This window comes from Gekko japonicus, unplaced genomic scaffold (assembly GCF_001447785.1).
Source record: "Gekko japonicus isolate JY-2015 unplaced genomic scaffold, Gekko_japonicus_V1.1 scaffold2136, whole genome shotgun sequence".
In the NCBI taxonomy this organism is placed as follows: Eukaryota; Metazoa; Chordata; class Lepidosauria; order Squamata; family Gekkonidae; genus Gekko; species Gekko japonicus.
In genome coordinates, this window is record NW_015173201.1 from 298,213 (window position 1) to 317,164 (window position 18,952).

General features: G+C 46.7%; 1 protein-coding gene across 1 annotated transcript in view; it reads left to right on the forward strand.

The window, feature by feature from the left end:
* Positions 1 to 18,673, forward strand: part of FRMPD1 (FERM and PDZ domain containing 1) — a 107,417-nt gene extending 88,744 nt beyond the window's left edge. Inside the window, exons 13-16 of the mRNA XM_015422663.1 lie at positions 6,812 to 6,981; positions 8,877 to 9,024; positions 10,655 to 11,452; positions 16,201 to 18,673. Coding sequence (XP_015278149.1) covers positions 6,812 to 6,981; positions 8,877 to 9,024; positions 10,655 to 11,452; positions 16,201 to 18,587 — 3,503 coding nt within the window. The 3' untranslated portion in view covers positions 18,588 to 18,673. The remainder of the gene's footprint in view (positions 1 to 6,811; positions 6,982 to 8,876; positions 9,025 to 10,654; positions 11,453 to 16,200) is intronic.
* The last annotated feature ends 279 nt before the right edge of the window (positions 18,674 to 18,952 follow it).

An 18,952-nucleotide genomic window follows, 5' to 3' on the forward strand; every position in this document is an offset into this window, starting at 1 on the left:
TAATGAATGTGATGAAAAAGCAAGCTTTTACATACGTCTTCCCTTTATCTCACTGTGGGACGCTTCTTTTTTTAAAACATTTATTCTGAACAAATTTCACAACAAAATGAAGACCACAACAGCATATCTATCTAGCATAATGACAAACAGTAAGCAAATCCAAGTAACCAAACGATCACTATGACTTCTTTTTCGTAGTCTTGCATTTAATGGTTTGGATCGGGGTCCCCAACCTTTTTGAGCCTGCAGGCACCTTTTGACACAGTGGGGTGAGCGTGAGCCACAAAATGGCTGCCACAAAATGGCTTCTTCAGGACACGGAGTCAGCCACAAAGTGTCTTCTGCAGCTTATCTTCAGCCACGCAGTGAAGATCCTTATGTTGTAGTGGCAGCTGCTGCCAGAGCAGCAAATGTCAATATCTACACAACTAATCAAATTTCCAGTGGCCAGTCAGGAACCTTGCTGAGTAAAAGCCCTACTTGGCCCTGCCCACTTTCTAAAAACGCTCAGCGGGCACCGGGAAAGGTGTCAGCAGGTGGTATGGCACCCATGGACACCACATTGGGGACCCCAGTGTGGATCCTGCCACTATCCTGCCATGCCACTGAGCAATCTCAGAAGCCTTCTTCCAGCCTAAAGAGACTTCGTACATGTGCACGTTGCACGACGTCCCCGCCCACTCCTGGAACATCCCCCCAATTCCTCCGCCAGCTTGGTGATTGGACCTGGCAACCCTTCTTCCTGCCACCACTGCAATGTAATGATGTGATGAAAGGAATAGCTGAGGCCTGGCCGGGGCCTGGCAGAGAGTGGAAAGACCAGTGATCTTCAGAGATAGCATCCCCAACATAAAGCAATCTCTGCCAAGGTCATCCAAACTTTGCACCTGTAAAAACTTCCTACAATCTGCATAAGTCAGGGTTTCCCGGCATGATGCCCGTGGGCACCACAGTGCCTGCCAACACCTTTCCTGGTGCCCACCAAGTGTTTGTAGAAAGTGGGCAGGGCCAGTTGGAGCTTTTGCCCAGCAAGGCTTCTGGTTGGGCACTGGAGGTTTGATTGGCAGTAGAGATTTTTAAAAAGATTTTGCTTCAGCAGCAGCTGCCACCACTGCACAAAGATCTTGACTGGGTGACTGACGGTAAGCTGCAGCAGACATTGTATGGCTGGCTCCACCTCCTGGCGTAGCCATTTTATGACAGCCGTTTTGCACCTGTACCTGTCGTATTGTGTCAGAATTCCAAAGGTGCCTGCGGGCTCAAAAAAGGCTGGGGAACCCCTGGCATAACACAATCCCTTACTGTTACTTAGTTTGCATTTTACATAATTCATCCTGGATTTGCTAGCCAAGGGGAGGGACAAGGAATTACGGAAGATATTTGGGCCCTTCCTTAGAAAGTCACAGGGTGTGATGGTTAGGGTGTTGGACCTGGAAGACAATGTTTAAATCCCCTTTTAGATATGTGAGTGATCTTGGGCCAGTCATCCCTCTCAGCCTAACCGACCACACGAGGTTGTTGTTTATTTTATTTATTTAAAACATTTGCATGCCACCTCCCACCCCCATCTTAGGGTCCCCAAGGCGGCAAACAATCACAACATAAAAACAAGCTTTAAAATACAAATGGATATATATGAAACCGTTAAAGCAATTATTGAAACATGGAAACATATAGACACAGGCACATAGACAGGAGGGCTACTGGAAGTTAGTGAGGGACTGCCAAACAGAGGGGGACAGATGAATCTTGAGGACGGGGCTCCAAACTTTGGGTGCCACAACTGAGAAGTCCCTTTCTCAGGCAGCTAACCATCTAGTTTAGTGTTGCCAGGACCCCCTGGCAAGTGGTGGGGGTGGGAATCTACCCAGAGCAAAAAGACGCCTAGGCTAGAATCACCAGCAATGTGGCGACATCACTTTGGGTGTGCAGTGGAAGTGACGTTATCATGTCGCCAGTGACATAGGAGTGCTCTGGTATTTGGGCAAAAACTCTATGGTTGTTGTTGTTGTTCAGTCGCACAGTCGAGTCCGACTCTTCGCGACCCCATGGACCAGCTCCCGCCAGGCCCTCCTGTCTTCCACCGTCCTCTGAAGTTGGCTCAATTTCATGTTCGTTGCATCGATGACACTGTCTAACCATCTCATCCTTTGCCGTCCCCGTCTTCTTTGACCTTCAGTCTTTCCCAGCACCAGGGTCTTCTCCAGTGAGTGCTCCCTTCTCATTTGGTGGCCAAAGTATTTGAGCTTCAGTTTCATTATCTGGCCTTCCAGGGAACAGTCAGGGTTGATTTCTTTTAGGATTGACTGATTTGATCTTCTTGCAGTCCAAGGGACTCTATGGTAGAAATCATTTTTTTTACCATAGAGTTTTTGTCCAAATACCAGAGCATCCCTGCGTTGCCGGTGATGTGATGACATCACTTCCAGTGTGCACGGGGAGTGACGTTGCAGTGTTACCAGCATCGCGCCCCTACGCCTCCTTTTGTTGCCAGTAAGTCCCACACCAGCTAGCTGATTGGCACTGGGGGGAGGGGACCCAGAGCGGGTGATTCCCCCAGCTGAGAACTGGCAAGCCTAGTCTAGTGTAGCAGGGCTTCTGATGACAACCAGAGTAAACAGGTCAGTTCATATAGGAGTAAGGCAGTCCTTAAGTTATGTTGGCCTCAAGCTGTGTCGGACTTTAAAGATCAACACCCAAATGTTAAATTGGGCCTGGACGCAAACTGGGGGACAGTGCAGACGGAACAAGACTGGAGTGATACCATCCATATGACCCATTCCAGTCAGCATTCTGGCCGCAGAATTCTGTAGCCATTGTGGCTTCCAGACCCTATTTCAAGAGCTGCCCCATGTAAAGGGCATTGCAGTAGTCTAATCTAGATGTCACCAGGACATGCACCACAGTGGGAGGGGGGCTTTTTTGCCCAGGAAGAGCCTCAGCTGGCTCACTAACTAAAGCTCTTGAAAGGTGCTCCAGGCCACCTACGGATCCAACAGAAGCACCCTCAAGCTGTAAATCTGCTGCTTTAGGAGGAGCGCAGCACCATCCAGAACAGGAGACATCCCAGTTGGTGAGTCAAAGGTTGCCCCCCACTAGTAGCACTTCTTTTTTGTTGTGAGGATAAAATGGAGGAGTGCAGAATGATATACGCCGCCTTGGAGGAAGGATGGGATAAAAATGTCCTTGAGAAGGTCTGGGCTTGCAAGCCCTTCTCTGTTCCTTCTTATAGGACCCCTGGGAGGTCAGATGAACCCTTGGGGTGCCAATTAAAACCCAGTTAACCCCGACTGCTACCAATGACTCCTAGGAGTATCTCCTGCCAGACGGAGTTGTACAACTAATACTCCATACATGTGTTGACATTTAGAGGCAGTGCCTGGTTGCTGCACTTTGCAGTGTCCTTCTACAAGTGAACATGGGGGGCAATCTATCACAACTTTGCACTTCAAACTGTCATGCGACGAGGAAGAAGAGCTTCTCAGTTGCCCTTTCACACTACCACACTTCAGCTAGCAAGACCAAATAGGCATGGCATCTGTCCAGAAATCAGATTTAGAGCATTTAAAATATACGAAAGTTTAATAAATGAATAAAAAGAATACACATGTTCCGTTCAAGCAATTTGGCCTCAGCAAGGGAACAAAGAAAAGGTGAAAACACAGTTTTCTGTCCCTACACTAGGTACTTCCTAAATGATGTTGAATTTGAGGACAGGCAAGCTTTACTCGATGTTGCAGTAAGCTAAGAGTTCATCATTACCTTAGATCTCCAGATTTGGACCCCGCTCCCTTGTCCCCTGTCTCGTGGACAAGATGGAGCCACTTGGTGAAAGCTTACTTCATCATGGCTTGTATGCATCCAAAGAGCTGCCAAAAATGGAAAAGGAAACTTTCCTCCTTGTGTCCAAAGTTTTCATAACCACTCTTCCTCCCCCCCCCTTTTGAGATGACCTTCCTGTCCCAAAGGAAGACTTTTCCTTCTATCACTTCAGTCTTCCCAGGTTTATGGCTCTAGGTGTGACTTAGGAGCAAGGGATGGGGTAGTAATAAGCCATGAGCATAACTAAAAGCTTGAGTGCTCTGTGCTGGAAGCTTGACAGCTGATGTCTCCGACCCTTCTGCCATCTGTCATTCTGCAGCAGGGCTCCTGTCCATGGACAGAGAGAACAGTCACAGTAACTGAAACACTGGGGTAAATAGCTTACCGGTAATTCCTACTCTGACTTCTGAGATTTCAGGAGCATTGCCCACACATGTTCAAGAGATAGCAATTGGAAGGGAGGGAGGGTGGGAGGGTGCTGGAAGTCTCAGGAAACTGAATTCTGTGCACAGGTCTGTGCTTTCTGTGCAATTATGCAGAAAGTGGATTGTACACCAAGCCTTGCTGATGGGTGGCTGGATTCCACCTGCACTGTGGATGCTGGTGGGCTCTTGCACCGGCCTTTTCCCTCCCTAATACATGGGTCTGAGGAAGGACCTCTGTGGCAGGGAGCAGATGGGGGTGGATTTGCCTTCCCTGCCAGGAACCGGATGATGCAGCAAAGCTGCCAGGGTTCACGGAGGGTGAGCTCTTTGATGCCATTCCCTTCACTCTTCTTCCCGCTTTCCTGGCATGTCCCCCTTTCAGTAAAAGCCCTAAAGGTACGCTTGCATTAGCACTCTTCCCCTTCTTCAACAGCAGTTGCTTCAGAGATGCTGACAGTCGGCAGGGAACCGAAGCAACGGAGGCACAATTATGTTTGGTTCTTGATTGTTTTCTTGGGACCACAGCCAGGGATGTTATGTCCAATCAGCTTCTGGGAAGCCAAGAAAGGAGATGGGAGAGTCTCCTCCTCTTACTGACACAAAGATCTCGATCCTGCTCTCTCCAGACTCTGGGTGAAGGATGGGGTATGAATCCAATCACCCCAGGCTGCCTTAATACTTTGCAATGCCGTCTGGCTATTAACCCATTCAGAAAGAGAGAGAAAAAGGGAGGGGGGGAACTTAACCCAAATTAATCAAGTACCTGAAAGGTTAGTTACAGGTGAAGTAGAGGGCCAGTGACTAAAAACTTATAATTGTAACTTTATTATTATTAAAAACACATGATTTATTTAGTCTCCATTATTTGAAAGCAATTATGGGCCCGATGGTAGCCTCAATGCAGAATAAAAGTGTACGATACACACAAGCAGGGTTCCCTCTAAGCTGAGTGAGTGTGAGCTAGCTCACAGTTTTTTAGCCTCCAGCTTACACATTTCTGTCTTCGCTCAGGAAGGATGACTCCAGAGTAAACAAACTTTAATGCCAGTAGCTCACAAAGTGGAATGTTTGCTCACAAGACTCCACAGCTTAAAAAGAGCATTGCACACAAGTGGGACCGATTGCGACCAGAAGCATTTTGGGCAAAGTGGCCTTCTTCAGTGATGAAGCAATATTTGTAAGTGTAGGCTCAATGACGCGATAATGAGACAATAAATAAAGCAACATAAGACCAAAGAAGGAGTTTTATAGTTACAATCAATTGACGTAAAGCCTAAGAATATTGGTGAGGCCTCATAGAGTATCGCCTTGTGTCATGGTCAGGTATATCTGTCCTGAATAATATTACTATTGTAAGCCTTCCTATTTTGCTTCAGAAGATACAGAAGATCAAATCAGAGCCAGTGTACCAAAATGTTGTGACTCATTCAGTAACTCATTACATTCATTCATTCATTCATTCATTCATTCATTCATTCATTCATTCATTCATTCATACTTCGCCTTTCCACCCAGTAGCCCCAAAAGATAGCTTACGACAGTGGGGAAAATATGAAATCAAAGATGCAGCCCAAACCAAAAACCATTGTGGTGATATTTTTAAAGGCCGCTTCTGCACAGCGAGGGCTTTCTGTTCTGCTTTCATTGGCACTGCGTGTCTGCCAGTATGCACAAGCACGCACAGTGGCAACAGAGCATCCATATGGGAGTTTTCTGCACTTTTCCCCTTGCATTGTGTTTTCTCTTCTCATTCCAGGGTACTATATACTGTTAGGAACTCTGCCCCTGTCACGGCCAAACGAGTCTCATGGGGCCGTGTATGCAATGAATTAGGATCCTAGGCAGCAACGTGCAGTAACCAGACTCCAAACTCACAATGTATTAATTTAGATCGGGGGTCCCCAGCATGCTGCCTAGGGGTGCCGCGGTGCCTGCCGACACCCTTTCTGGCACCCACCAAGTGTTTTCAGGAAGTGGGTGGGACCAGGCGGGGCTTATGCCCAGTAAGGCTTCTGATTGACTATCGGAGATTTGATTGGTTGTGCAGATTAAAAAAAAAATGTTGCTTTGGCAGCAGCTTTGGCACAAGGATCTACGCCGTGTTACTGGAGTCAAGCTGTGGCAATCATTTCATGGCTGGCCCCGCCTCCTGTGGCAGCCATTCTGTTGTTGCGCCCGCCATGCCATGTCAGAATTCCAGATGTGCCTGCAGGCTCAAAAAGGTGGGGGACCCCTGATTTAGAAGATAGCCCGAAATGCTTAAAAGGTTTGGATCTTTTCAGAAATGTGCATTTTGAGGTCAGAGTGAATTGCAGCAACTTGGCCTGTCTAATGGACCCGCCGCCACCCTTCTTAACAATGTCTCATTCAACCATTTCCACTGTTTGGGTCCTGGCTGAATGTGTTTTCAATTTACACTGGAAAATGTTGAATGTGAGATTATATGGACGTTGCAGCTCATGGTGCTCAGTCTATGATGTATTCTTTGCATGTGCATATCTTTGCTTGATGTGGCCAGTGAATGCTAAGCCATTGCAAGGGACTGTTTCTCACAGCAGATGCAGGACAGAGAGAGAATAATCACGTGGGAGCCAAATACGGAATCAGCCAGGTTGTGAATAACAAACTGAACATCGTAACCATGCTGGCCGAGTTCGCGAGCATCAGCCGAGTAGAGCTTCTTGAAGAATCGGACAAAGTGAGCATGGTAAAAATCTACCTCCAAGATATAAAGGTAATTACGGCTTTCACAATCCCTGTGCACGGATGAAGGAGATATTTTTGTAATGTAGTTTTCCAAAATCCACAGTGCTTGATTTTGATAATAATGAGGATATAAAGGTAAAAGGTTCCCTTGCTCGAAAGCCAGTCGAGTCCAACTCTAGGGTTGCGGTGCTCATCTCCGTTTCAAAGCCGAAGAGCCAGCGCTGTCCGAAGACGTTTCCATGGTCATGTGGCCGGCATGACTAGACACCAAGGCGCACGGAACGCTGTTCCCTTCCCACCGAAGTGGTCCCTATTTATCTACTTGCAATTTCTTGCTTTCGAACTGCTAGGTTGGCAGGAGCTGGAACTAGAGACGCGAGCTCACTCCGTCATGCGGCACACTTGGGTCTCGAACTGCTGAACGACCGACCTTCCACAGCCTGCAGTTCAGCGTCTTAACCACTTGAGCCACTGCAGCTCCTAATGAGGATATAGGCACGTTTAAACCTGCTAAGTCTTACTGGGCTTCCAGCAGGTGGGTCCTGGGTCTGTCCCTGGATCATCTGGCGCATGTGTGTGATGACATCACCTGGACGTGATGTCATCATGCCAGGCACATGGTGCAGCAATTATGATAGAGTTTTTGCCAAAATGCTAGAGCGTTGCAGCACAATGTGTCTGGCGCGATGATGTCACTTCCAGGTGACAGCATCACGCTGACAACGTTGATGCAGAAGGGGGTTGTTCGGGGGCGGGGCTTCCCCTGCCGGCCAGCTGGCCGGCAGTGAATTGGAGCCCCTGAAATCAGGGGAAGCACCGCCCCGGGGTCTGGCAGCCCTAAAACCAGCTAGTTGGATCGCCAGTGGCCAATCAGAAGACTTACTGGCCAAGAGGCTCATCTGGCACCACCCATCCAGTTGGTGGGTGCCAGAAAATGTGTTGGTGCCCAGAGTCACCACGCTGGGAATCCCTGCATTAAAATATGCAGTTGTCAGTACATGTTAAGGTTGCCAGGTGCTCCCTGGCAGCCTGCAGGGGGCTCCTGGATCCTTCCTGGGATCTTCTGCCATGTGTGAAGTGTGTGGGGTGCGATGACATTACCAGGAAGTGATGTCATTGCATCACTAACATTGGAGGTGATGCTCTAGTTTTGGGGCAAAACTCTGTGGGTTTTTTTGCCTTCAAAACCATAGAGTTTGCCCAAAAACTAGAGTGTTACTCCCCCCAATGTCAGCAATGTGATGACATCACTTCTGGGTCATGTTATGGGGGTGGGGTTCCCCCACCACCATGGTGGCTGGCAGTGGATCAGAGCCCCCAAAAGCAGGGAAACCCCTGCTGAGACCTGAGGGCTGGAAACTCTAGTACATATACAGATAAAATGTATATGCAGGGCTATTTTTGGGCCAGGAATGCACAGGAACGGAGTTCCGGCTGGCTCCCGAGTTGGCCACGCCCAGCAGGAACTCATTAGCATAATAGGCCACACCCAACAGCAGAAACTCATTAGGATTGGCTACTTTAGGGGTGTGTGGCCTAACATGCAAAGGAGTTCCTGCTACAAAAGAAGCCCTGGGTTTTGACCACAAACAAGGTAAACAGAATAAGAAGCAAAAGGTGGGTGTGGCTGGATGAGCACACTTCTGGCAACATGGGGGTGCGGCCTAATGTGCTAATGAGCTGTGCTGTCAGGGGGGTGGCCTAATATGTTAATGAGGTTCTGCTATTGGGTGTGGTCTATTATGCTAATGAGTACCTGCTGGGCTTTTTCTACAAAAAAAGCCCAGTGTATATGTACATTTTACCCCTGTTATGTATAACAGAGAGTAAACAAAAGATCTCTTGTTACTCATTAGTGTGGGTCCCTGTTTGTGCAGATGTCTGGCATATTGTAGCTTATTTTATTGTTTCCCTCTCTTAAAGCTGCTGACTCTGATGCTAGAATCTAACAGTGCTAAAGACCTGACTTGTCTCATTGCTGGCTACTACAAGCTGCTCGTGGATCCAACCCGTTCGATATTTGTGTGGGGGGGTGGAAGGCCCCAAACACACCGCTACTCCACAGAGGAAGGTAAAAAGATGCTTTTAAGAGCAATGAAAGTTGGAAGAAATGTAATTAAAGGAGTAAATAGCTCTGGCTACATCTCTGCATCAGAGTCGTGAAAGAGAGAGCACTGTTTTCAGTCATGGTATCTCCGGCTTTGTTTTTCTCATAGCAATGAATTACTGATATTCACTTTTGTCTCCTTTTCTGTTGGTCTATACATTTTTACTCAAAACTTCCTCTAAGGAACTTTTTTATTGTCACAACAACCCTGCAAGGCAATTTGGGCTTAGACAGAGTGACTAGCTCAAGATATCCCAGTTAGCTTCATGGCCAAATAGGGGTTTGAACCTGCGTCTCCTGGGTCCTGCTGAGAGGGCCTCGCTACATATTACAAAGCCCTTGTGTTTGTTGGTGGACATCCCAAAGACTTTGTATCAGGTGTGTGAGGGGAGTGTGCTGACCAATGCATTATAGTGGTTAAGAATGTCGGACTAGTATCTGGGGGCTTGCTGGGGGACCTTTGGCCAGTCACACTCTGTCAGCCTAACCTACCTCACAGGGTTGTTGTTGTTGTAAAATAGTCAATAGTGTTTAATACTCAGACTATCAATGGATCTTGCTCTATTGGAAAGAAGAGATTTCTTTGCTTTTAAAAACCTTTATTTCTAAGGGTAAAAGGTACACGGGATTACTACAAACAAACATAACACTAACAGCTACATTTTCTAAGCTGCCTATAGTCAACACTAGCACACAGGTAATGGAGATTCTCTCCTTCTTCTTGACCCCTAGAAAGGAAGTCACCTGAAACAAATGACCAATCTGTATCACAGTAGAAAGCTACTTTTCCCGGGCTAATTCCCCATTGGCTCAGTGCCAGGTATCCCTTCCAGGTCGGTCTAAACAATAGCAATACTAGGCAAACAAGTTAACCCTATAATGACTGAATTGTCAGACCTTGTAAACACATACATTTCCAACAGTTGTGAGGATAAAATGGAGGAGAGTTGAATGATTTAAGCTGTTTTGGGCCTCCCATTGAAGAGAAAGGCAGGGTACAAATAAATTAAATAAATAATTTCCATCCTCCTGCCCTGCCACCGTCTGCCATTTTCACATCCTCAGACTGCCTTGTGGGCCCACTATTGACTCTGTTATGCAAATCATGTTACTTATGAGGCTACGCTAAATTATCGCCACAAAATAATCCATAGTAGCTCTATGGGGTGATCTGTGGACACAAAAACAATGTGGGAGCAGAGGGGGGAAGCGACGTCTCCCCACGTTCCATCGTCATGAATGTATGCCCAAGAGAGACAAACTCCCCATCACATGTGCCCTTACAAAAACCATAGACTAAGGCCCTGACATTCCAATTGCACAATCAAGAGTGCATCAAAATCACCCTCAAATCTCCCAAGTATTTCCAAACCTGGAGTTGGCGACCTAGTGTAGGCACATACCCCGATCAATGAATGGGCAGGACAATATCTGTGTAAGCATCCAACAGCATTCAAGACTGACGGTCAGAGACCGTCTTTGGATCTCTCAGGACTGAGTTGCCTATCGATTGTTTGTAGATCTCTGTTTAGGACCTAGGCCAGATTGCAAGCATGAGCAGCTTCAAACCATCCCCTCCCCCACTGAATTGCAGGGTACGAATCTCGAACGTGCAGCGACTCCGAAGAATCTTCCGAAGTGGATTCCTCCTTGGACCAGTTTTCGGACTCTCACCCCCCAAAATACAGCCGCATCAGCCCCCTGCCAGAGGAAGAAGGAGAGCAAGAGGAGCTGGAGAGGAAGGGTCTGCGGGAACAAGAGGCGACCTTCTGCAATGGATGCGACAACACAAACGATAGCTTATCAGAGGCCTCCGACTCGGCCAACACGGAGGGTCGCGGGTTCAAGACCAGCGGTTCGAGTGACTCTCTGGATGCTCTGGAAGAGGACGATTTAGAGGCGTGCTCTTCGAGCCGGCCGGAGTTCTTCAGTTTTGGCACGCCCACTCTCCAGGACCTCACCAACAGCGACAAGGCCTTCTTAGGGATGGATTATGAAAACAGAGCCGCCTCAGAGGATTTCTTTTCTTTCCCTCCGCCGCCCCACTTACCCGCTTCTGCGCTTGCACAGTCGGACGCAGAATTCAGAATGGAAAGTGAAATAAACGCCGTCGTTCTGGAGTCCAAGCTGGCTGAGAATGATGCCATGGAGTACTACAGTATCTGCGCTAACATCTCCCCCGCCAGCAGTGCGGAGAAGAACACCCACAGCGATGGCACAGAGGGTGGCTCTTTGCAAGACCTGTCGGCTGAGCCCAGTGCGGGTGAGGGAGTGGGCAGGCGAGGGTCACGTGGCTTCGTCTTGGCTCCTCCCCCTGGCTTTGGAGATACCAGTTCCGAGGATGAATTCTATGACGCAGCGGAACGGGTGACACCCACGGAGGCACGAACAGGTGAGTCGGACAGAGATCCTGGGGGGAAAGGTACAATAAGAGTGGTTATCCGAAATGCTGCTTTGACTAGCAGGGGGCTCAGTATAGCTGTTTCGGGTGGATCTCAGCTTTGGAAACCCGTCTTAGTCATATAAGGCAGCATCCTGCAGTAGGCTGGAAGAAGTTCCTTCAGGCTACGTGCTGGATGTTCTTAGGAGAGTAAGCAAAGCAACGTATGTTTGGTGTAGTGGTTAAGTGTGTGGACTCTGATCTGGGAGAACCGGGTTTGATTCCCCACTCCTCCACATGCAGCTGCTTGATGACCTTGGGTCAGTCACAGTTCTCTCAGAGCTGTTCTCTCAAGAGCCGTTCTCAGTCAGAGCTCTCTCAGCTCCACCTACCTCACAGGGTGTCTGTTGTGGGGAGGGGAAGGGAAAGGAGTTTGTAAGCCACTCTGAGACTCTGAGTGAAGGGTGGGGTATGAATCCAATCTCCTCTTCTTCTATTTAGCGTTTAGAAATATTTACTAGAAAAATATAAGTGAGGGTTACACTGGAAGATAAAATAATAAACATCCTATCTGTCTAAGTTACATCTTGTCTACTTGGTGGTTCAGCCTCATGTTGGAGACTGAGTGTGTGAGAACAGAGAAAATTTACCCCAATTGCCCTCACCTCCTTGCCTACGTGACCAACTGCAAGGAACATTCTCAATAAATTAATTAACCAATAGCAGTTCCCAAACTCAACTAATTATGAATAACAACTCCCTTTTCTCTGGTGGGGAATACATGCATTACAGCTCATTGGTTCTAAGCTAACTAGCGAACATTAGCGTACATAAAGAAGCAGGTTTTCATGACCGAAGGAGTGACATTTGCAGTATCCCAACACCCCATGTCATGTACTGAAGCCATGAAGGTTCAGTTTCTTGAGCAGGTGGTCAAACTTGCCTCTTTCGAGGGACTTGGTGAGGATGTCAGCAACCATCTCTTCTGAAGGACCATACTTGATCTCAGTCAGTCCTTGTCGCTGCATCTCTCTCAGAGGACTCTGGTGGGAAATGCTTGCAGGGCAGCTCATTGGCTCTAAGCTAACTAACTAATGTTAGCATGCATAAACCAACAGGCTAACTCTTTAATGACTGAAGGAGTGACATTGGCAATATCCAAGCACTAAGGAAACTTCTTCCAGCCTAAGGAGATTTCCTCTACCTTCAATAGCACTTCTGTTATTGGACAAGGAGCCACTTGCTTAGTGGAGCTATCGGAGAGAGCAGTGATGGCGAGCCTTTTAGAGACCGAGTGCCCAAACTGCGACCCAGAACCCACTTATTGATCGCAAAGTGCCAACACGGCAATTTAACCTGAATATTGAACTTAAGATGATACATGAACTTAAGATGATACATGAACTTAAGATGATACATGAACTTAAGATGATCCAAACAAAGTAAGGAAAGCAATCCCAAATGCTTTCATTTACTTAAAATTATTTGGCAGCGAATTCGACTCTTTAATGATGGTCTGGGCCTGGCTGGGGCGATGGCACGTGTGCCCGCAGATAGGGCTCTGAGTGCCACCTCTGGCACCCGTGCCATAGGTTCGCCACCACTGGGACAGAGCCTAGCCTTTCTGAAGGATTTCATATTCCATACCTCAATGCAAGACACTGTACTCTGTCAGCTCTTCTCTATGGGTCCCTTTTATTCCAAGGCCTGACCTGGATGGCCCAGGTTAGCTGGATCTTGTCAGATCTCAGAAGCTAAGCTGGGTCGCTGCTGGCTACTATTTGGGTGGGAGACAACCAAGGAAGTCTTGTGCAGAGACAGGCAATGGCAAACGACCTCTGTGTGCCTCTTGCCTTGAAACCCCTACGGGGATCACTTTAAGCTAGCTGTGACTTGACAGCCCTTTTCATGTTTCATCTCTATATATTGCATAGGCATAAACAGTAACAGTAAATAATTTTTTTTTAACTACCTGGCATTGTTAACTTGACTTTCTACCAAATAGCATGCATGGTTTCCCCCCTACATATTTGGATCTCACAGCACCCCGGTGAGTTTGTTGAGGCTGAGAGCATGAACGGCCCAGTGTCACTCACAGCTGAGTAGGAGGTTGAAGCCATGTCTCTCTAGTCATACTCTAACCTCTATATAATGGTGGCTTTTAAGATAGACTTTAGCAGGGCTCTTTTTGGGCAGGAACGCACAGGAACGGAGTTCCGGCTGGCTCCCGAGTTGGCCACGCCCAGCAGGAACTCATTAGCATAATAGGCCACACCCAACAGCAGAAACTCATTAGGACTGGCTACGTTAGGGGTGTGTGGCCTAACATGCAAAGGAGTTCCTGCTACAAAAAAAGGCCCTGGGTTTTGACAACAAAAAAGGTAAACAGAATAAGAAGCAAAAGGTGAGTGTGTCTGGATGACCACACTTCTGCGAACATGGGGTGTGTGGCCTAATATGCTAATGAGCTGTGTCATCAGGGGTGTGTCCTAATAAGCAAATGAATTTCTCCTGTTGGGTGTGGCCTATTATGCTAATGAGTTCTTGCTGGGCTTTTTCTACAAAAAAAGCCCTGGACTTTAGTATGTTAGCATTCACTCCCTAAAGGTAGCCAAAAGTAAATAGAAACCTTGGGAACACCTTAAAACACTAACAGGATCTTATTCCAGCGTATGCTTTCATGGACCGAAGCTCTCTTCTTCAGATGCAATGTCTCATGTAACTCTCGTTAGCTTTTAAGGTGCCACGAAAACGCCTGCTTACATTCACATTCATTATCTCAGTAGTTCTTCCAACAACCTTTTAAGGATAGGGTCTATATTATTATCCCCACGATGGAGGCTGAGAGTTGGGGGTGCCTTATTGCTGCTTAGTGAGTCCAGGCCAGTCCTTACAAAAATGTTGCATATGGGCTGTTCTCTCCACAGATAACCTCCGGTGGTTCTGGGGGATGGTTCTCACAGTAGCTGAAAACTGGGATTCCACAAACCCAGACACCGTTGCCAAGAATCAGAGGTTGTCTTCTAGGAAATCCCAGTTCATACTTGACATTCTGTGCATGCATTCATGCCCCGAATGTTGAGGCTAAACTCGTCCTAACCACAGTCTCATGGAAGCTCTTTTTGCCTAGTTTTGTCCCATGCTGAACTGATATCATCTGTCAACAAGAACTCTGCAGGTGAGATGGATGACATGGTTCCTTCCCACATTCGTGTGGGAGGTCCCCTCACCATCTGCCCATCCCAAGTGGGTCCTCCTTTTTATTACCCTTGCAATACTTCTATCTCCCCCCTCTTCTAGGGGCACAGGCAACAGGATTTTGCATGCATGCAGAGGGTCCCAGGTTCAGCTCCTGTCATCTCTTCTTAAAGGGATCAGGTAGCAGAAGATGCGAAAGATCTCTGCTTGAACCTTGAGACACTGGGGAGCTGCTGCCAAAAGAATAATAATATGTTTGCGAAAAATATGCTAATGCTCATTTACAGATCCAAAGTAATAATCCAAATACAAAGTTACAATCACATATAAACAATGTTTTAAAGTAGAAAAGCAGTCTCTAAGGCATCAATGACAAAAAGTAGAAAAGTTCTCTCTTGAGGTGAAGATGTATGAAGAAAAATAAACGAAGGATCCGGATATTGAGAACTCCGTTTCAAAGAACTTCTTCAGTGACTGAAACAATATACCGTATCTTCAAAAGATCAGTCATATGCACTCTTGCGCGTTGCAGCAAACAATATCTCATTAGTGGGCAGTTATTTACAGCACATGTCTAGAAAGGCTTCTACCAAAGCTTTGCATCGCACGTTTTCCCATAGTGTGATGCAAAGCTTTGGTAGAAGTCTTTCTAGAGATGTGCTGTAAATAACTGCCCACTAATGAGATATTGTTTGCTGCAATGCGCAGGAGTGCATATGACTGATCTTTTGAAGATATATTGTTTCAGTCACTGAGGAAGTTCTTCAAAACGGTGTTCTCAATATCCGGATCCTTTGTTTATTTTTCTTCACCTCAAGAGAGAACTTTTCTACTTTTTGACATTGTTTGACACCTCAGAGATTGCTTTTCTACTTTAAGACTTTGTTTATAAATGTGATTATAACTTTGTATTTGGATTATTACTTTGATTCTGTAAATCAGCGTTAGCATCTTTTTTCATACAGATATTCTTCTTCTTTTTGCATTCTTAGACTGTGTGTTCCTCTTTTGTTGTATAGGGGAGCTGTTGCCAGTCAGAGAAGACAATATTGACCTTGGTAGACCAAGGGTCTGATTCAGAAGAAGGCAGCTTCGTGTGTGTGTGTGTGTCTACATCCAGAAACGAGTCTTTCCAAATACGTGAATAATACTTAGTATGTGTGATGTTTTCCCTTCAGTGTTAGGATCTCACTGTATTGTTCTGAAAATGGAAGCCTCCGTGGGGTATACACAGGTTGTCAGACACACTTTGAAAAGAGATGCTCAGCATGTGGTGTGTGCCAGCGAGAAAGTCGGGGAAAGTTTGGTGGTGGTGGGGGGGTGGATCTATGAAAAAAATTAATCGAAACAAGAGCTTGGGTTGTGAAAGTTTGAGAACAGCTGCTCTCTAAATCTTAAACTGTTGCTTGTGAAAGCTCTTGACTTTTTATTTTATTATTAACCATTTTAGAATTAATGTTGTGATTTTTATCTTTAACTTCCTGTTTAAAGCAAGTGCCTGTTTATCATAACATAACATAAAAGTCATTTCTCCACGTTAATGGCCACCTCTTTATTTTCAGGCTCTGGAGGTCCATCGCCACAGAATTCACAAGATTTTGGCATCCCAAAGGTGACGTCCTGTTGCAGCCTGGTTGAAAACATGCTATCGAGACACAGCAAGAGGGTCTTGCACAGGGCAGAGCAGGAGCCAACTCGTATCAACAGTCCGAGGAAAAGGCGGTCCTTTTTACAGACTAATTATACCTCACAAGTCAGTTTCCCTCTTGATCCACTTCACACTCAGGAAAGCATTGACTTTATGAGTTATGGTGGAGAAGTTGATCTTTCTGGTGCTTCATGTTCGCCAGCTGGACTTTCCATTGAGGACACTGAGAGAGACCCAGATCCTCTCAAAGCCAGACAACTAGTCCAACTGGACTCTTACAGAGAAGCCAAGAATTCATCTAGCTTAATGGAGATGGAACCGGATACATTGGAAACGAAATCAGTAACCGATTCAGTCGTTTCCTCCATCTCTGCTGTTCGTTTGCCAGGTGCTCAGGAAAGTGAAAAGAGTTCAGACTTCACAACTGGCTCCTTCTCTAAAGAGGAGTACAAGAGTCCTATTATCTCTTCCTGTACACCAAATCAAAATAGCAGTTCGAGTACGTCAGAAATCCCCTTTCAGTTGCAAGATATTTGCACTGAAAAGAAAGAGGATCCTACAGAAACATCATGTAGCCTTCAGGAACGTCGTGCAGTGACCACAGAGCATGAGACAGAGGAAATACCAGAGTGTATGTCAGAAACACCACTTGACACCGGAGTCAGCTATTTATTGATTGAGGAAATAATACACACAACCACCAAACCCCCTCGGTCTGTAAGCCATCAGAACAAACAGTTGATTTGTGAACCCACTTTGGATACAGGTATTCCTCCTACTGATGAGGTGAAAAATCATGAACAGGTTGTGCTAGACCCCTGTGGAAGAGTCAAAGATGACTCTGCCTTGTGTGAACCCAGCCAGGCATTTGAAGGGGAATTGCTCCAGGAGAATACAAGCAAGAGGCTGAGTGAAAATTCCTTTCAGAAATCCGGAGATCAAAGGCAATTGGGTTTCTCAAGTGCGACTGAGCTGCTTTCTGACTGTGATGACACTTTGGGGATAGTGACTCGTCTCTCCTGGCTTTCTTTGATGTCGATGGTAGATAATACAGAACCGTGTTGGCAAAATGATAACTATCAAAGAATCATTGCCCCAAGCTCCCCAGGGGTTAGCCAGGTCTCATTAAAAGAGGGTCACATGCTTTCAGATTGCTCGAGTCCATGTGTACACCACATGCTGGCCGTAACTGTGTCTCACGACAGATCTCTGTTTGCAGAGCTCGATAGTAACCAGGAAACAGAAGAGGAACCCGTCACATATAGTGCCACGGAGTATGAAAATGAACAACCCAGTTCATTAGCTGTTCCCATGGAAGAGTATGTGGAACAGAGAAAATGTGACCATTCGAATGGACTGGGCTACTTGCCATTTGACATTTTGTGCAAAGCTGTAGGGCCTAGTGAGGAAAGTAGTGTTTCAGGTCAGTCATTTTTGCCTTCTGGCCCAACAGAAGATGCAGAGGGCCCTGCAGTTTGCAGCCACGAAGACTCTCCAACTTTAAACGCTAAGGAAATGTCCTCACCAACACATCAAGTAGACACGTGTCGTTGCCAGTTTTCTTATGCCAGCTGTTTCCATGGGTTAGACGACGAGTCGGTACTAGAGGACACCAGTCCACCTCTACAAGGTGATTCTGAGAGGCCATTAACAACCCCACCAACGAGGAGCCCCCTGTCTTTAGACTTTGCCCCTGTGAGGTCCGTTCAGGAGTGTAACAGTGTTGATGCTGATCCTAAAGACTGTAGCAGTCACGTTTGGCTCCCAGACTCTCACATTAAAGCGCTGAGCCACGTCAAAGACCGAGTCCATGCCTCACCGCTTGACTTCTGCCGTTTGTTAGACCATGTGGTCGAGCTTCAGGAAACTTTAAAGCTATTCTGGGGGAACCGAACAAGACACCCTCGGGACAGGTGCTTAGCCCATTTCTCGGAAAACAAGAACACCTTGTGTGTAGAATCTCAAAGGCTGATGTCCAGTTGCCAGAAAGTTATCAAAATATGTGGGCTTTCCACAGAGATACAGGGTGCCATTCAGGAGACCTTCCGGCACCTTCTTCAGCTGACAGAAGCATGCTTCCACTTCACAAACTGTGGCCTTTGTAGCGGGAGGCACAAAGATCTTGCCGTCAATCTGAAGGACGTTGTGTGTAGTTATCACCAGTTTGTTCAGGCGGCACAGCAGGCCGGTGAGAAGGGCTATCCTAGCTTGAGCATAAAACTACTTGTGTGCCAGTATACTGCCCTCACAGCGGCCTTGTTCTGCCTTGTGCAGCAATTCAAGGCCCCACCCTCTATGTGAGATGGAGGATCTTGCCCCAACGACTGCACCTAATCCATTGCTTTGTGGAGAAGAACTCAGTCAAGTGTCCGCTGTTAAAACAGTTATCCCAATTAAAAAAAACAGCTAATCTGTGAAAACTAGACTAAAGACAATGATTCAGCTTTCTGGTCCCGTTCTTTGATGGATGTTAATGCTCAGAGCTTAGATGAATCGAGGTCAGCGGGGATAACTCATTCCTCCTATTTTTGGTGCATGCTCAACCTGTTGTTTTTCTGTGCCACAGGGTAAAGCTCGCACAAGCGATGAATGTCTTTGGTGTGACTCGAGGTCCTTTCCAAAGTTAACCGCTGCAGTTGTATGCATGCAGTACTTGGGTGTCGAGT